Source organism: Paramormyrops kingsleyae, chromosome 25 (genome assembly GCF_048594095.1).
Source record: "Paramormyrops kingsleyae isolate MSU_618 chromosome 25, PKINGS_0.4, whole genome shotgun sequence".
NCBI classification, from domain to species: Eukaryota; Metazoa; Chordata; class Actinopteri; order Osteoglossiformes; family Mormyridae; genus Paramormyrops; species Paramormyrops kingsleyae.
Window position 1 is genome coordinate 28,116,639 of NC_132821.1, and position 19,177 is coordinate 28,135,815.

Below are 19,177 nucleotides of genomic sequence, written 5' to 3' on the forward strand. Positions count from 1 at the left end.
TATGAATAGGGCGGTGCAAATGTGTGCATTCCTCATACTTTGGATCAAACAATGAGCACGACTATTTCAGCTCTCGGCGATGCCGACATTAAACGTCCTTTGATAAACTGTCATTAAAATTAAGCTACGGCTGCAATGGTCTGTGGACACGTGTCTTCTGGCCGGCCTCAAACGTAATATATCGCTTGGCGCTAGATGTGTCAGACTCATGACATCAGAGCCCCTCCCCTTGTTGTCGGGAGAGATCTCAATGCAACAACTGGGCGTTAATGGGGATTCTTTAAGAGCGGAGGGACAACAGCTGGGAGCACTGGGGTGCCTGTCACTCATCCCGTTTCCGTAGCGACCACACAAACAAACCAATAAACTGACAGGCTAAACTGAACCCGCTAGCGAGTAAGGTTTCACATACCGCTGGAAATCCTGCTTCTCGTCATGGTATAATCATCAAGATTCACATGTCTACAGCAATAAATTAAGCTATATATTACAGCGAGCAGATGAGACTATTTACCTCGCAGCCTAAACTAATATTGCAAATGAACCTATTCATTTACACACAAGCTAAGGAAAATTACCAGGGAAGACTTCACCCATAATTACATCTGAAAAATAATGTTGGTTATATATATATATATATATATATATATATATAACTTTAACTAGGTTCTTGTTATCCTCAACCCCGTCTGTAACCCCCCCAGATCCCTTATAACTCTGACTGCAACTCGAACCCTTTCAACTTTCCCCCATTACATTAAGTCTAAATGAAACTGCAAGGCTGCTCTGAAAACCACGATAACTATGTGGTGATGGTCAAGTTTGGTCAGACGCCAGCAGACGTAAATGTAACGCTCAGGGGGAATCCGTGCGATGGCCCTGATCAGCACCTCCCTCTTTTCCCCTGGGGTTCATGGAGGCCGGTAGAGTAAACAGGTAGTGTTCAAAGCCGACCGTGAAGCTGGGTGCAAACAGGAAGAGAAAATAATGATCGACAGGCAGTTGTGGTGGAATAGTACATCATTTAGGCATCGGTCTCAATGTACACCAGCTTGCAAAATCCACACATTCACTCTAACAAGCTCTATTCTCGCCATTTCCCATTGCAATTCCTCTGAGGAACCTCATTTCCTAAAGTCCGCTCGCTGTCCCTCGTCTTTTCAAGGAATCCGTCGTTTCCCAGGAATTCCAGTTCCATTTCGTAGCACGATGTTGGCATCCTCGAGGTAGCGGGAGTGTGCCGCTTTCCAAACCCCTCCCCACCTGTGCCAACCGATTCTTCTGCAAAGTGTCCTTTGAGGTCTTCACACACATCTCTCTTACCTTCACCACGTTACATTGTCCAGTTCAACCTTCATCTCAAAAACACTTCAGGCCACAGTGTCTTTTTCACCAAGTAAACATTGGACCTTATAATTCTTTGCCCCCAACCCCAAAACTTCAAACGGGTTTCTGATTGAAGGTTCATGTTGATAGGGGGGATTTTAAACCTCTTCTTTTTTTATGAAGGGTCCTTATCCCAGCAAGGCTTGACTCGCTGCACTCTTGAAAACCCATAAACCACAAGCTTTCCCTAAAGTCGATGCATCCAAGCAATAAAAGTCTTGTCTATTCGCTATTATTAGAGAGTTTGGGTTTTCACGGCTCGGATAAGGTGCACCTCACATTAAAAAGAAATTTTGCCCAAAAACAAGGCTGACACAAAGTCAGGTACAGTGTGAAACGGAAACAGGATCTGAGATTTAATGATTAGCAGCAGACTGACCTTGTGAAGGAATTGTAGGCACTTTTTCTTAATTTCAACTGATGTACTACCACCTTGGTTAACCAGGTATATGTGCTGTATTGCTAGGTTGAGACTGTAGTGAAACATTGATCCACTGTTGGTCTTTAAGTGCCTTCAAGCATTAAGATAGAAATTTTCTGTCTAAATGTGGATCTGGGGTTTCACTCACATATACAGGTTTCATTTTGAGAAAAAAAAACAACAGAACTACATACGGCTTTGCAGCCATAGGGCCTGAGAGATTAACGGTATTCCAAAGTGTGACATTCATTCCTTCTTCCAGCACACAGGGAGTGCACAGACCATTAATCACAATCAACCATTTCAAAATTACCTCAGTATTTATGACAGCAGTAATTTCTATGTAAAAAAAAAAAAAAACACAAACAGAACACATTTTATCTCAACGTCCAGAGACCTAAATATTACAGTTTACATGACAATCTGCTGTGGCTGTTGAATGAGGTTATGTGTTTTATCAACAGTACTTGTCTGAATAGCTCCTATTATTAGGAAACCTCAATCTGAAGTTAAAAATAGATTATGGTAAATATAGCAGGAACTTCAGCTTAAGATCTTTCAAAGTGCAACAGTTTTTTTTTTAAACAAAAGGTGTCGTGCAAACCCACTTTGTGTCCTCGGGAATCGACTGAAAGCCACACTCTCACTGACAGAGACACATGGTGTGACAGTGCTGGTTATAAACAAAATACTTCTACAGGTTTTCAGGTAAACGGACTGACCAGCAGTTTAGAATACCTGTGATTCGTGTTCATTTCAGTGTAACAAAAAAGAAAAATATAACACCAACGTATGCGTACCTGACCGTGGATCTAGACAGCTTCACTTTGGCCTCTCTTACACTGGCGGAACATGCCTCTTAGAACGTCAGGTGGCCCAGCAGTGGGAGTTCAATAGTATGCCGCACAGTTTTCAGTTTTATTTTGCAAATATTCAGCTGATTACAGCTCCAGTATTTTTTTTTTAATATTGAAGTTTGTTTTATTTTTCTTCAATTTTGTACCAGAAATACAGGTGGCCAGGAAGCCAGGTTATTAATTTCAAATTCTTACCTAAAAAAAACAGCTGGAGTACGCGTGCACCAAAAATGTACAGTCACAGTGAAACGAACTGTAACAAAGATGAGGTTGCTCACCCAGGTTTTAAAGTTTTGCTCTTTCAAAAACCACCAAAGATACTGGGTTATGTGCATACAATCGCATTTATACATTATTAATTTCTTGACCCAAATGTTTGACCTAAAGGTTTATTTGTGGGTATTTTTTTTATTTCTGTTCTGAAACGGCTTGCTTGCAGCGGCCATCTTTTCAGATTCTCGGGGAATGACAGTGCCACGGGCTAAATAGCTCCTTCCAGGGTCGCTCTGCCAGGCCTGGAACCCCTCCTTTGTATTCAGTCAGAGAGACACATGGTCATTTATAGCTACAGCGATAACCTTAACACATGCAAATTCACACATACACACATCCACCCTCTCTAGCGGCAGGTCTTCCCCTTTCATGGGGGTCCGAGCCTGGGACCCATAGAGGAGACTTTCCCCTAAAAAGTCCCAGCAGGTGCCTCCATTGACCTGCTGCTACTTTGGTAACTTTTGCCAAAGTAAGGCACAGGCCCGACTCTAACCGGCCCTGGATTTGGAGCCAACGTTAGGCTGGAGTTCCCGCTGCTGAGAGCACATGCCGTTCTGCAGTGCACTCAGTCCGTCATCAAACACAGGGGTGCACAGAGGGCGTCCATGCTCGCATACACACTGCTGTAACCCATGTGTGGTACACTGCCGTGTACCATGATATTGTACGCTGTGGGCATACATGAGAGGTAGACCCTCTTCAGAGACCAAGGAGGGGAGAGAGGTCTGGCGCTGCGCTTAAGCCGAAGGGCAACGAATAGAAGCTGTCTGGCCCAAAGGGTATGCCACCCCCCCCCCCCCCCCACTGCAGCCTGGTGGCAGCCTTCCCAAAACCAGGAGTTGTTTAGTGCACAGGACAGCAATCTCTACTGTTGGTTAAGCTTTCTTTCGCTCTGCAAGGCAGAGTTTGATGATTGCATGGGATACCCCTGAGCTCCGCATTTCCCAGGGCTGCTTGCATACCGTTCTCCAGACCACAGTCACAACCATCCTATTGTGGTCTCCTAGGAAACATCATCATAAGGCCAGATCATGTTGTGAACCATTCCATAATAATGTCGAGCAAGTATGTCGGTACTGCCTCGATTCAGCAGCATCTTACGCGGGCTTTTGCCAACCACCCAAAGATTATTTATCTACAAATGAAAGAATAGTTTTTGGAGGTTTGAAGTGTACTGGGGTGTACAGTTTCGTTTGCTGCACGCATACTCAAGATTTTTTTTTCCTGGCTTGGTCATGCCAGCAAAGGTGTTAGTAATGGTGCAGTGACTGGCATGCATTTCATTTTTTAGCAATGGATTTGCAACTTGGTTGCAACAGTCAAAGGGAAAATCAAAAGGGAGAGATGGCTAAATGAAGAAGGAGGGGCGTAAGGGAATTGAGCAGGTTGAAAGAGGAGGTGCGGCTGGGCGGGTCAGGAGTGGGCCCTGACTGATGACCTCGAACCAAGCCGTGCCAGGATAGGCTCAAGAAAACCAGGACGATTGTGGGAATTGCAGGAAAACTTCATGGATTATCCCTGAGAGACACGGAAAGCAGAAAGGAAATGAATTATTAAATAAGCCCTCTGGTGTGTCACCTCATCATTAAACTGAATAAGACCCTCTAATGCTTTCATAGAAATAGATACCAGAACATTTGAGTAACTGTTCTTGTTTAGTTCTCTGTCTTAATAAATATGAAAAACATTGCCACTGCTTCTGCTTGTTCTGCAACACATCTGTTATCCTATTGCAGGATGCTGGAAAATGATGCCCACATATTTACAAATAACATTGAAACACTGCAGAGGTCCAAATCACAACAAAAAAGGGTTATGAAAGCAAAAGTAGGGCAAGGCCAATGTGGTGTTCTTGAACTTTACCTTACTCTACCCAAAATGTGTTTTCCTTGACATGTTGACGCTAGCAGAATGTGCGTCTCTCATTTCGACAGACAGCGTAAGTTATTTCGCAAGACTTATTATTAACTAATGACTGCTGGGACTCCTTGTGTTCCGGACAGCAAACCGAACTGGCTTTTGTGTTCCCAGGGTTACTATGAGCGGTTTGTTTATGTGAATGGGCAGTGCCAGTGCTGGCCATCTGGCCCAGACTTCCTGACAGCCCCGGCCTATTAAAAGGTGACCTCGGTGCAACAGCCAGCCTCTGATGTCTCCCAGCAGCTGAAGCTCTTCCTGCATCAGCACAACAAATGCTCGGCACGGTGTGACCTTCTCTACCACGCTACCCCCCCCCCACCCAAAGTCAACCCACGCAGTCCTGTGACACACCCTCTTCTACTGCAAAGCCCACTGGCCTGCCGGAGTTGTGATCTGACCTTGGTTCTCATTCTAGCTTACATAAACAAATATCTTCACCGGGAATTAGGCTATTCTTTCCAAGCAGGATACGTATGTGGAAATACGGCTAAATAAAAGCACCATTAGAACATGCATACCCTTGAATACCGCGATCAAAATATTAATAACAAAGTTTATACTAAAAATGAGGCTTGGTGTCTTCAACAGCATGATGACTTTAATCCAAAGTCATTAAATAGCATCATCTCTTCAGGCACTGGAACCTGCCACCCCTGCAGTATCAGAGATACTACTCCTTGTGCAAATCTTACATTGCTGCTATGTACGCTTTACACTTGCCCACGAGGAAAGGCACTGAATGTAATATGCTTACTGGATGATGGTGGGATGACTTGAACAAGCTAATACCTCATAAACAGATAAGCAGGAGTAGGATAATCAGTTTATCAGAAAACACCAACCGACTGATTCCTTATTAACAACTTGGAGAAACGGTTACTGCAGATTAAGCGCCTGTTTACAGAGTCTTAAGGAGGCAACTAAACCAAGCAAAACATACTAAGATGGAACTGTACAACACTAATAAACATGGAAATACCCAAAAGATTCCACAGGAACCTTAATGTACAAATCAAAATGGATACAATGGTCTATATTCTGAATGATTCTGCAGGTGATTAAATGATGATATTATTGTCATTTTTCATTCTACACTAAAAAATTAATAAACCTTTGCAAACCTAGCGAATACATTCAAAAGACCATTTCCGATCTCCTTCCTTTAATACATACAGCAACGTCTTTGATGTCCCCGTTTGATGGATATTGTAATTATGATTTTGTTAAAAGAATAAAATATGCACTATAATTCCGATCATTGCAATATGTCATAAAACTATGCATACAACAGAAAGATCAAGAGTACTTACATGTAAAAATCACCTGCAGTTTACCTGTGCTCTACAACAAAACTCATAGTGGTTCCATCAAACGATGGTGGAGCAATGATTCTTGGACCTTGCTGCGTTGTAATGCTGATGATAGGCTTTCCATCAAAGGGACACTGGAAGGCCTCGGAGCCCCTGCTGGTGATAAACTGGGGCTTGGTGGCGCCTTGTGGGGACCACCCTGTGGGGCTACAGTAAGAGCTCTCCCAGCATACCGCGTCCATTGACTGCCCCCCATGCGTGACCTCTTGGCTGGCGAGCTTGTCTACACCGCTGTCTGCCTCTGGTGGTGTTTGGCTGGGCAGCATGGCCGTCGAGGGCATAAAGCCTGGGTAGATCACGTAGGCAGGGCTATATGAAGTGGGGCTGAGTGCCAGAGGTGAGACGGACACAGGAACAGGAGTCACAGATGTCTGTGACATGGGGACATCAACATACTGTCCGGTCTCGGGGTCAAACAGCCTCCGTGTAGTTGGCTGGACTGGGGTATCCACCAGATAATAGTGCCCTGTGGTGGGATCTAGTAGCATCTTCCGCTGGGTCTGCTGGAAGGACTCGGCCGATGGTGTCGCCGTTGCTGTAGGCACTGGTTGTGATAAGCAGAGGACCTGTGGTTGCACACCTTGTGCTGCTATTGGCAGGGAGTGATGGTAGATGGTAGCAGTAGGGGAGTCTGGGGACTGTGTCTCTGAGGTGACAGTTTCGTTGGCTGTCGGCCTGCTGTGTCTCCTTGCATCGGCTTTGGTAGGGTGACCGGCGGGCCTTTGGTACTGATGTTTGGCACTAGTGGATGACCACGTACTAGTCGACTTGTTGATCGGCTCTCTGCTGGTGTGACATTTAACGGGTATAGTCAGGTAATTCTCAGAATCACAGAGGGCAGACTGGTTCCCTTCACTGGAATTGGGCGTCTCTTTCTCCTCTGCTGCAGGCCTATCCTGAGATATTTTTAATGACAGAGGTACTTCTGTGTTTTTAGAAGCAGAGCATTTGGTACGAGGATGTGCTGACGACATGAGAACTTTATTATCGCTGCTGCTGCTGCTGATTATCCTATTTTTATTCCCCAACGGGAATGCTGTTTTGTTACTGAAAAGTCCGCTCTGGTGAGATGCTGCTCTAGATGAATGTTTTTCCTCTTGATTAAATGGGATGTGTAACGTTTTAAGAAATTCTTTCTTTTCTTTTTTGGAGCACTCTTCCAGAGTGGGAACAGCAGGCAATGTTGGGGGTGACTGATCTGAGTTTTGGTGGGAGTTTGCTTGGATTAACTTCTCGTTACCTGCTGCTGTGCAATGAGTCAGGTTTCCAGGCTCTGCTCCGGATTCCGATTTTCCTGTAGTTAAGTGTTCTGCACTGGTAATAAGTGAAAGTACGTGGCTGTCCGTAACTGGCCTGGGGGCCTGGATTTTACGCTTCCATTCATTCCGATCGAAGACGTAGAGCTGTTCCATGGTTTTGACCGCCGCCCTCAGTTTCTCAATGGCAGCCTGATTAGCCACTTTCGACTCTGCTTTCCTTTCACCTGAGTCAATGACCTTTTGTTTAGTGGTAGCTAAAGGAACTCGACCCGTTGCACGTTTCACTAGTATGCTTCTATTTTTAGCGTCATCTGCAGGCACGAGGGAAGATGACGTGCCAACCTCAGGTTTACCCTCAGTAAGCCTTTTCCACGAGACTGCAGTTATGTTTTCCATTTGTTTCGTGTTACTGTTTGTATTCACTGACTGACACTTGATAACTAGGGGCGACGGAGATGTTGTGGTTTTGACGGATTCCTCCTTAGATGCATTCTGCTCCACGTTTGAATCAGCTACAGCTGCTGCTTTTTCCTGATTATCGAGTGAAACAAAGTGATAAGAACTTTTTACCAGCTTCCGCACATCTCTAACCTGGTAAATCGGAGGCTGCATCTTTCCCTTGGTATCCCTGATGTCTCTGACTATGAAATGAGGCACTTTCTCCATCATCTCTCCCTTCAGTGATGTGATGAGCGTTTGGCATTTGGAGTCGCCGGCCGACCTTACAGCACCGGTCGCATTGGACACTATGTTTGGAGTTAGCAGGTTAGCTATGTTGAACGGATTGGGTTTGTTGTCCTTCACACTCCGCAAACTTATTTTGATTCCAGGCGGCTTTGACGACACAGTACCGCTTGCGGCGCTAATGCTATTGAAGCTCAGTTTGGTGTCCTTTAATTGTCCTTGCCCAGTCATGGTGTGGGTTGGGTATTTAGTCTTTGTTTTCCTCTGTCCCCTGTCTTTGCAGGGAAGCTGTATGCTTGGCACAAATAAGTGGGACATTTTAGTTAGCCTGCTGTTCCCCGTTTCGAGGTCTAGGTTTGCTTTGCCGAAGTTGTCGGTGAACGACGTTAGCTTCTTGGCTGGAGGCGTCTTACGTTCCTGCTCCTTTTGAAACTCCGGCCCGTCTTCTCTCCAGTTCCGAAATGCACTATTGTGGCTACGATGGAGGGTGCTCTTGGTCGCCTCCGAAGCTCCTTTCTTAGTGTCCGCCGGCTTTTCATTTGCCGCCTCGCTCGTAGGTTCAGGCGAAATAGTCAACGATCCATCTCTTTGCCTGTTATCCTTCGGCTCACACGAACTGCTGTCCACTATGTCTCCGAGTTCATCCAGAGAAAGGATAGTGATCCCTGACCCTGTCTCTAACATCTTAGAGCCTTGCCTTTGTAGGTCCTCAGTCTCCTCCGTCATAACCTTCTCCCTAGGAATTTCATGGTCTTTGTACAGGAAGCTTGGAGACAGAATTGGAAATGTGTCCGATATCTCTCCCCTTTCCATTTTACGTTCCTGTTCAAACTGCATTTTCTTCGAAATGACATTTTTTAGAAGACTTGAGGCAAATATGGACTTTTTGTGCGCGTCATCCATGGCTTCCCCTGCCTCACAGACCTGCTGGCTGGCCTCAGTCCCTGGCTCATCTGGCAGGGTGCCTGTAACTTCATCTGCCGAACGTGAGCCCGCAGCATTTTCCGCAAATTTCACATGCCTGTCTCTGTCGTCAACAGTCGCCCGTATGTTACAATGGAAATTCAGAGTCTCTGTCAAAGTTATCAGGCCGCTCTGCCCTTCGGCGAATTTGCTCTTCACTTCAATTTTCTTTGTGGACGACGATGTGCCACTGGGATCAGGCAGGCTGCTATTCAGAGCAAAAATCTTTGTTTGGGTTCCTTTCTGACTGGGTAATGGCAATGCATGTTTGCCTTTTGCCTCTGAACTACTGTTTATTTCAAACGTCGAAGCTGAACTTTTGTGGGACATATTTTGCTCCCTTCCCTGTGTGAGATTACCGCATTTTAGATCAACAAATGCAGACCACCTGTTCAGCCCCAAGCCGTGCTCTGATGCAGATGACTCGCTGGAGGTGCTGAAATTAATGGCATCGAAGTACGGACAGGCCAAACTCCGAAAAGCCCTGGTCGTTAAATTGCGCACCTCCTTATCCGCATCGTCCATTTCGCTTATTGAACTTGATGCACCACTGGAGTACTCCGCTATGTCTTTCCCCTTTAATTTACTGCCAATATGCAGGCGGCCAGGGGCCGGGATAAAGCAGTTCGCTCTGTCACATGTTGCCTCTGCTTTCACATTTTGGCTTTTAAAAACGTAGCCGTTCAAGTCTCCGTCGTGCTTAGCACAGTAATGCAGGTTTTCATTGTCCGGGCTGTTGCGCCTGTCGTTTATAGCCCTGGAGGCGGTTTTGATTGACAGATGGATCTGTCCCACAGAATTCCCACCGCCGTTCTGGTGCTTTAACAGGATTTCATCCGGACTGGCGCATTTGTCCAAGTCGCACAGATCGTGTTCGTGCTTAGTGCTGACTGCTGCCCCGTTAGTGCGACACAGGAGCGTAGTATTATTAGATTGTCCCTGGTTGCTTTTCAGTTTCGCCACAGTCTTGTCCTCTAATACCTGCGCTTCCTCGATCGTCTCGTCGCTGTCAAAAGAAGCGTAGTCGACGAATGAGTAGACCCGGTTGTCATCTTCAATGTCCCAGCAGGATCCGCCGCCAAAATCGTAATCCACGTCGTGGTCTAACTCTAACAGCTGAATCTCATGGGTCGTGATGTAGTGAGACTCGTCCTCTGCGCAAATAGGGGTGCAGTTTTCGGATAAGACCACGCTTACGCCATCGTCTGATTCAGTTTTCCTGGCCAGATACATATCCGTGTAGCGCAATTCTTCGCTTTCAAACGAAGTATTTTTTGTGTTGTAGCTTTGCCGCAGATAGTCCCGTTTATGCTCCCCTACTGCGTCCCGTTTGTCGGCTGGAACTTCGTCGCGGTCCCCGAAATCGTTAGGAGAGTCCGGGGAAGACGCTGTTTCGGACGAAAGGTTACTCGCTGCTCTCTTTTCGGGTCTGACGTGCCCGGTATGTTCATCATTATTATATTTACAGTCCTTGGTGGGGATGTAAGCAACATGTTCCCTCCGATTGCAGTCGACTGCTGTCTTGTCCCCTGAAATCGGCGCGTCATTATTGCATTTAATTATAGCCAGTTGGTTCCCCTCCCCAGTAAAAGTAACTTTTACAGTTTTTGTACCTTCCGCTTTCATGGCAAGCAAATCATCCAAATCCACGTATTTCGATTCTTCCTGTTGCGTCCCAGGATTACAAAGACCCTTGTCGGACTGGAGCTTTCTGTAAGGACTGGTGTCTCCTCGGTAAGTTAAAGTTTTCTGGAGCGCTTCCATTCGCTAGGTTCCCCCGATGTTGCAAGGTCTTTGTTGTTATAATTTTAATCCGGGACGCTTCCGAGACGAAAAAGAGTGAGACACAAGTCCCCGGGAATCCCCGCTTCACTCCCCGGTGTACAGTGGAACAACCAGAGTCTCCTAGTGGAGCTGTCGCTCTGCTCTGCCCCTCTCGTCCACAGTTGTTTGTGAGGCGCTCACGGCTGTCATTTCGGATGCCTTTGGTAACAGTAGCAGAGGCGGCATTCCAGCTGCCTGCCTCATATAACAGGACACAAAGCATATGGAAATTCTTACTTTTGCTGCAGACGAGACCGTGTCATCGACCGGGCACCATTTAAAAGCCACACTCTCTCATTGTCTTGTCCCGTATGCAAATCTGTTATTACTCGGGATAACTCGCAGGTAGCTGGCAGCACTAATGGTAAAAAAAAAAAAAGGTTATTCATAATTTCCTGGGAACGTTTTACGATGTGTCAATTAAGAAATATTTTAAAGAGCTATTTTAATCGGTTTGTCATTTAATACTCTTTACTATATATATATATATATATGTATATCTGTGTGTGCAGCCTACCATTAGGCACTATATGTAGTAGTACAGCTAGTTTGTTTAATGCATGCATGTAAATATATAAATATGCATGTGTGTGTGTGTGTGTGTGTGTATATAGCACACATGTAGGCTAGCATATATATATACACACACACACACACACACACACATAGTGACGGTGATTAGATGCATATTCATAGTATTATATTGATATTGTATACACGTGAATTTTACTTTTTATTTGTTTTATTTTAGACGTGCATGGGGTTTACTTTTTAAAGTCCTTGTTTTCAAAATAATCATAGTTTAACATTCAGAAACAACGTGCATCTGCTAAGATACGAAAACATCTGTTTTGCAGCTTATTTAAATTTCTTTTCCCTTTCGTGTAGACTACAGGAGTCGTCTGACAGTCCTCTAGTGCAACTAAGGATGGGCGGCAAAGTTTGAAGACTTCTTGTTACGTTTGCGTAATGAAAACTATCGTATTGCACCCAATAATAGCCTATATTACAATTCAGTGTTTTAAAAATATATTAGGTTTTAGGCAATAAAGCTAGTACGTTTAATGCATGCATGTAAAACTCTCAAGGTTAAAGTTGTTAATCATTCGCAAAAAGATATATAAACAATTTGATACCGTTTATAGGTTAGGCTACTTCCACTTTTTTTGGCGAAACATTTAGCGCAAGTTCAGCACCTGAATCAACGAACAGCTCCCTGTTTTAGAAAAACTTCATCTTATGCTGAAAACAAATCTTTTTTTTTTTTTTTTTTACATTTTTTTTTTAAACTTAATTCTATCTAGGCATATACAGATAAAAGATCGGTTATAGCACAAATAACTATATAGATAAAAAGTAATCGAATTTATAGGCTACTTATAGATGCGAAAGTATCTACGATATTGATATGTTTCTGATTTTTGTAAACGCTGTATTTTGGAGTGATGCAGTGCTTGCAATGCACTTTGATACAACGTATTTTACCACTCACGCAATCAGCCGTCGTCCTCGATTAATCGGTGGCATTTTCATTCATTTTAATACATTTAATTGATAGTATATATGACAAATATTTTTCGTTTAAGTTTTGGAACAGTTATTGCTATAATGGGTACAACACATTGAACAAATTGTTATTAATTATTATCATTTACAAGTTGCCGAGTAATAGTTAATTTGTACGAACAACACAGTTGTTCCTGAACAACACAGATGATATAATGCGAAACCTGATATAAACGCGTCTTTTGAAATGTAAACGTGAACCCGATCATCTGCAATCCGTAACTAGATAATGTTAGAACCTATACAGACACGTATACCAATCGGCTCGACGTCGAAACTATTATACCGAATTTTAAGCCAAGCAGGTGACAGGTACCTATGTAGCGAATTCCTCTCTAAAGTCGCGGCCCTATAAATATAGTTCGGCACACGCCCAAGTATGAGCCACTGACCTTTTTACACGGCTTAGCCGCGAAATTTCCATTATGTATAAATATCCATTTATACATAATGGATATGTATAAATCTTAAAAGTGAAACAAAAGTACTAATATTATAGACCGTCTTAATTTAAGCGAAAACAAAACCCCGGTAATACTACACACTGCTCAAACCGTAACTTAATTATTTGTCATCAAATCATCATCATTTTAGTTAGGCCTACATATGAGTACTTCTTTCTGCAGATTATTTTGTGGCATGTTACAGTATGCATGACATCCACCCACTCCACATTAATCCGGACGCCATTTTAATTTCATCAAAACGTGTTCGATTGGCTGCGAAGTTCTTCATAATGAAGGAAATTTGTTTTATTGGCATTTAATACTTGCAAAGAATGTGGAATAAATCTCTGTAAATATCGCTGTATTCTGCATGTATGTCAGCTTCGAAGGGGAACGCGAGCACGGAAGCAGGCGAATGAAGCCAAAAAGTCCGGTGAAGGGTTTATTTGAAGGGTTAAGGACAGGTGCAGACATCGACGGACTATACAACGATGACAGATCTGGGGAATACAGACTGAGACTCGGACTATATACACAAGACTAGGTAACAGAGAACGAGCTACAGGTGGGAACAATTAGGGCGAAACAGGAGGTAATGAGGTGGGCGTGGCACACATCGGGAGCGGACGGAGCGGGGTGTGACAATGTAGGCCTATCTATCTAGATATCTATTCTGACATTGGTGGATTGATACCACAAAAAGCCATTAGAGTGTGATACTTACATGCCCTATGATAGACCAACAACACATTCAGGCTTCACCTTGTCCTAGGCGCTCTGCTTCCTAGGATGAATTCCAAGGTAACTGTATCACTGCACTTAGTGGCTATGGAAAATGGTTGGATAGATGGATTGACAGATGGATGGATATCTTAACAAACAATAGTAGCTATATTTTTAACAGAAATAGCTCATACCTGTGGCATTAGAATGTTAATTTAGTCGACATGACAGGCTCTATACAAAAAAATAACAGCAGCAGAGATTTCTGGGAAATGCTCAGGAGTGCAGGGGAGATCACATGGGCAGCAGCGATTAGTTACCCCGTTCAGTGCTCTTTATATGTAACTTACGACAAAAATAGTCAGCATATTCCTTGTGTGTATGACATAATTGACACGCCTTGTCCACTTATGTGCTGCCCTGCCTCCTCTGAAGGGTCTGGCCACTCCGATTCCTCACCTCCATCCCAGAATGCATTATGGCCAGTGGCTCCTCCTCATTAGCCGGGTGAACTAGCAGGTGTGTCATGTTCTGCTTCTGGCAAGTGCTGCTGGTGGCCTGGTTTGACTCACCAGCCCTGTCGAGCAGCCAGATAAGCGACAAATAATGGCCATTTCGGAGCCCCCCTCCTCTTTTAAATCCCAGAGTGATGCCTTATGGGAAAAGTGCCTGCTTTTCTGCTTATGGGAGAGAGGGCACCGCGTAGGAGTCTCGCAGTGTTTTACAATACGGTGTTCATGGTTTTTTTTTTGGTGAAAAGCGGCTCGCATGAGAAGAAGAGCCAGAGAGAGAGTGAGTGAGAGAGAGTGAGAGAGAGAGTGCTTCCTGTCAGGCATGATCAGAGCTCAGCTCTCAATTCTAACAGCTGCGAGCTGTTATTAGAGAGAGGCCTACAGGCCTGGAGCTCCCAGGGATCAGCTCTCCCAGCTGAGCATGCTGGGGCCGTCTGGAGAGGCTTGAGCCTGACAAACTGTTCCCTAGGATCGAGGCATTCTTCACCGGGTTAGGGTTAGAAAGAGAGGGCTAGGGTTAGCGTAAGACAGTAAACTGTAAGAAAGAGCCACACAAATCAGATTAATGCACGGAATCATCACCTTCTGCCCGTTATTAATATGTCAATAATCCAAAGTAATGAGAAACTGCATTCCATAATCTCTCCCCATGTCCAGAACTTTTTATTTTGGATGTTTCAGGAAGTGAATTATTATTTACCTTCTTTATTTGTCATTGTTTTGCGTGGAATGCTGGTTCAATTTTCAAGGGCTTTTTCGCTTTAAACTGGCAGAAGTGAAACGGCTAGCTGACGTTTGGTGGTGGGCGAGCATGTGACCCTGAGAGTTAGTCCCGCCCACCGCACTGGGCTGCTTTCAGCATGGCCCGACACGGGGGGCGGAGTCCTGGGAGACTGCGGCTGTCAGTCCAGTGTGGTTCTGGCCTCCAGTCCCGCCCCCTTTTTTCCGGATTCACAGTGGGGTGGCAAGGAACCCGACTCCTCAGCCTGCCCGCTTCCTATCCTCACATCCCCCAGCGCTAGGGTTCGTTTTCTGCGCTCCTTTGGTTCATTTTGCTGTTTCTCTAAGTAAAAGCTTTTAAGGCCAGGTTTTCAATTACGTCCGCAAGTGGGATAAATTTAGACAGCTATTTAAAAAGTGGGCTTGCCCACACAAGTATGGAGAGATCAGTTACTTTCAGGGGCTACATTAAAACGACAGGTGGTAAATCATAGTGACCATTCATCATGCTTCTTAGCTAAATCCCGCTTAACTCAAACACGCGTAAAGTGCTTATATTTTTCACTCCCTTCGGTTTTGTTGGTTTTCATGTACGTTTCTGCACTAATAGCTACATGATTTTCTGATGCATGCGGAGGCAGATTAAGACATGGATAGAGGCTCCTGAGCTTCTTGAGTCAGAGGTACATTATGATTTATTAATAATGATTTATTATTTGCTGGGGAACGGGGATGGAGATGGTTGTCAGCCATTGGTGACTGTGGGGGTGTGTTAAAATGTCCTTAAATATGCCCAGATAAACCTGTTTGTGATGTGTGATATTATGGTCAGATGCCACATCCTTCAGCGCTGAACCAATCCTCTGATGGAAGGTTTCTGTCCTACACAGCAGAGCAGCTTATCCTGTAGCCTCTGCTAGATATCGGGATCTAGGAAATGGAGACTTGCCAGTGATGAGCTTTCAAAGGATTTGTTTGACGCCCTCGATTTTGCTGTTATCCTTTGTCAGGCTCTGAGCTTCAGGTCCATGTCAATCACATGAGCTGTTGACCTTGACATACTGTAGAGTGTGAATTCTAATGGACTGGATACGTCCAGGAGTCTTGTGACCCCAAATCTGAATAACCTGTGTGCAAACCCCAAACTCCCATCTGCTGGTTCCTCACTTGCCTACCTACCTTGTGTTTACTCCTCTCTATTGTGTATCTTGCGTCTTGTGTTTATTCTGTCTGTTTATACCCTAGTTGCTACTGTCTATTGTCCAGGGATGTAAACTAGTCATTCGTTGGTGAGTCTGAGTCAAGTCTCGAGTCATTTGCCCTCAAGTCCAAGTCAAGTCCAATTCTTTCCATCATTTTTGCTGTCATCAAATTAATGACTCGAGTCCAAATTGTGAGACATGTAACTTGAGTCCCTACCTATGTGAGTTTTTATTACCTTTAGTGATTAAAACTTGCTACAGCAAAAACCTGCCACAGTACATAGGAGGATATGTTCTTTATAGGTAGAGATGGGTTAAAAAGAGAGTGTCCACTCATGGTTGTCGTCACACAGTTTTTACGTCCATGTATATGCAGGGAGTGATGTGTCTTTCCTACAAACTATCTCAAGAGACTGTGCATTCAGCTAACTGAAAATGCAGACAGCAGGGATTTAATATACACTGAAATTCTAAAATTAATGTTATGGTATCCTGAGGGAGACTATAACCTCAAGTCTTCTCGAGTCACAAGGTCCAGGTCATGTCCAGATCTCGAATATTTGTCCTCAAGTCCAAGTCAAGTCCAAGTCTTTCCCTCAGTTTTGCCAAGTGGAGTCACAAGTCATCAAATTTGTAACATGAGTCTGAGTTGATTCACGAGTCAGTGACTCAAGTCCCAACCTCTGCTATTGTCATGGTGTCTCCAATAGTAGCAAGCAGTGCCGGCACAAATTGGTCATGTGTCAATAAAGATTCTGACTCTGATGTCCCTTCTCAAAGGCCTGCTGAAGTCCAGATGATGCCACTTGCTGTGTTGGATTTGATTGGACCCTCCCCCAACTCTGCCCTCACGCATCCCTCGAGTGCCCAAAAGCGTCGGACTACCACAGAGAAGACAACCACCTGCTGGACTGTAGGAAAAAAACTCGACATACACCCCAGGTGACGTGTTCAGTCACGGGAATTTGAGTGGGTTGACATCATCTTGTTCCACATGATGGCAAATAGGCGTCATAGAAAATGTAAATCTTGGGTGTCGTGATTCATGAGAAATGCCAAGTTGATCCCAGAGGATGGTGCAAATATGTGAAAGGTAACTCACTCTGTGAGGGGCTCGTGGCTCTTGGTCAGATGGATCATCTGCACTTGACCCTTTGACTCAGCCATAGTTCGCAGTTCTGAGCGAAACTATAGAAGCCGTAGAACAACACGGTCAGGGCTGCATTTACACGTGAGAGTGTGCTGCGTTGGGTCTCACGTAACAGCCTGAAATAATGCAGCTCTGAATCTGGGCTTTACAAACTCCCAGTCTCTTACAATGGACCCCACAAATTTGTTTACTGATTTTTTTTTTTAAGCGTTACTTTTCTCGGACATGTGACACCACCCGAGAGCTTGTGCCAAGGGTGGAGAAGTGCATCGACCAGTCATGGGCCAATATCACCATACTTGTCACCCGGAAAATATTGTCACCCTGGCAGCACTCTGCTTGGGCCCATGGTTGTAAACACCTTTATAAATATTTAAATCATGATTTGGCAGACGCCATGATATTAAAAGATGGAATGTGTTCGCTGAAGCTTAATGGCGCATGTACCACTGTAAGCTTTTACAGAGATTCTTACTACAGAACTGCAAGCATGTTACTAAGCTGTAGGTCCAATGGTGATGAGGACATTTTCGTTTGGAAACAGTGTATCCAAGTAGGAGAAGAAGTTGAAAATGCTGGGGTCTGCATAACATTTGCTAATGGTTTGCTAATGAGGGCTTGGTATGGGCATAGATTCCACAGGGAAGGAATAGCCTAGACATGCAGTATATATATACATCGATTGTAAACTTTCAAGGATTTCTTTAGTGGAAGCATATTTATGACTCTACAGTCGCCATTAAAATTAATCCCTTAGAGCCGTTTTACAGGTACAAACTTTTTTTTAAAGGTGTCAATCCTTATGCTACAGTACAGCACCAGTAAACACTGCAGCTGATATTGAAAGAAAAGGTGAATGTAATATTATATTGTAAGTACGATGCATACTTTTTAATTAATAAAATACTTATTTATGTCAGATTTTGATGCTTGGAAAAGTATTTCATCAGGCACTTACATGTGAATTTCATAGACTAATTTTTCAGTTTAGCTGTAAAGTAGATTTACTCTAGCAATAAAACAGAAGTTACCGGAATGGGTGATTTTAAGTCATTTAAACAGAAAATACATTTCTCTGGCTTGTCCAATTGCCATTGTTATATAAATACAGTACTGTGCAAAACAGTCTGTTGGTGTAAAACTGTGGTATTTTGCCTGTGAAACTATGTCAGCTTAGTCATTTCAAAACCTCTGCTCAAGTCACACCAGTTTTGCAGCGACCGTCCAATACACCCATGTGTCAATATCTCATTGAGTATTTAACTACTTAAATTAATTAAGTGAGCTTAATGTAAGAAATACCTGGAATGGCTGTGGTGCCCCTGAGGAGAGGTTTGGGAACTGAAGTGTTGTTCATCTAGCCATCCACTATCATATTGGTAACACTTCACTTGATGGGGCACAAATACTTAGTAATAACTCGGTTACTACTGAAGTACAAATCTTGAACAAATTATGAACAAATATAGTTGCTACTTTGTGATAAATGATGGATCACGATTCATTAATGATGAACAAACATGATATCAGTATTTAAACTTGTGTTACTCATTATTTATTCCTTCAGTAATTCCTTCAGTAGTTCACAAAGGTTTACAGAATTGACAGATATTGTGACAAATACACTAACTGCTTGGGATGAAAGATGCATCATGATTTATTAATGATGAACAAATATGAGATCCATATTTAACTAAGACCTAGTTTGTGGTTAATTAATACATAATAGTATATAATAGTATAATAATAGTATATAGAATAATACTATATTATTTGTGCCCTGTCAAGTAAAGTGTTGCCAAGATATCAGTAATCACTAATTTTTACTAGTTTTTATTGTGTTACTCTTACTTAAAAATACATTATTTCTAAGTGGAACATACTTGCATATGTTCTAATGT

At 43.7% G+C, this 19,177-nt stretch overlaps 1 protein-coding gene and 1 long non-coding RNA gene across 2 annotated transcripts; one reads left to right on the plus strand and one right to left on the minus strand.

Moving 5' to 3' along the window:
* Positions 1-1,002: 1,002 nt before the first annotated feature.
* LOC111853105 (uncharacterized protein C4orf54-like) lies at positions 1,003-11,219 on the minus strand. The gene is made up of 2 exons (XM_023829688.2): positions 6,168-11,219; positions 1,003-4,455 (listed from the first exon to the last, which is right to left on the minus strand). Exon 1 carries the CDS (start codon positions 10,895-10,897, stop codon positions 6,188-6,190), a length of 4,710 nt encoding a protein of 1,569 aa, XP_023685456.2. The 5' UTR covers positions 10,898-11,219; the 3' UTR covers positions 1,003-4,455; positions 6,168-6,187.
* On the plus strand, positions 10,729-18,197 carry LOC111853107 (uncharacterized). Its single transcript, XR_002840384.2, has 2 exons — positions 10,729-10,867; positions 16,907-18,197. It is a non-coding gene; the product is annotated as an uncharacterized lncRNA (long non-coding RNA).
* The last annotated feature ends 980 nt before the right edge of the window (positions 18,198-19,177 follow it).

What these genes read in the sequence shown, in the direction of transcription:
- LOC111853105 (XM_023829688.2), bottom strand. Translation starts at nt 10,897, where the DNA reads ATGGAAGCGCTCCAGAAAACTTTAACTTACCGAGGAGACACCAGTCCT.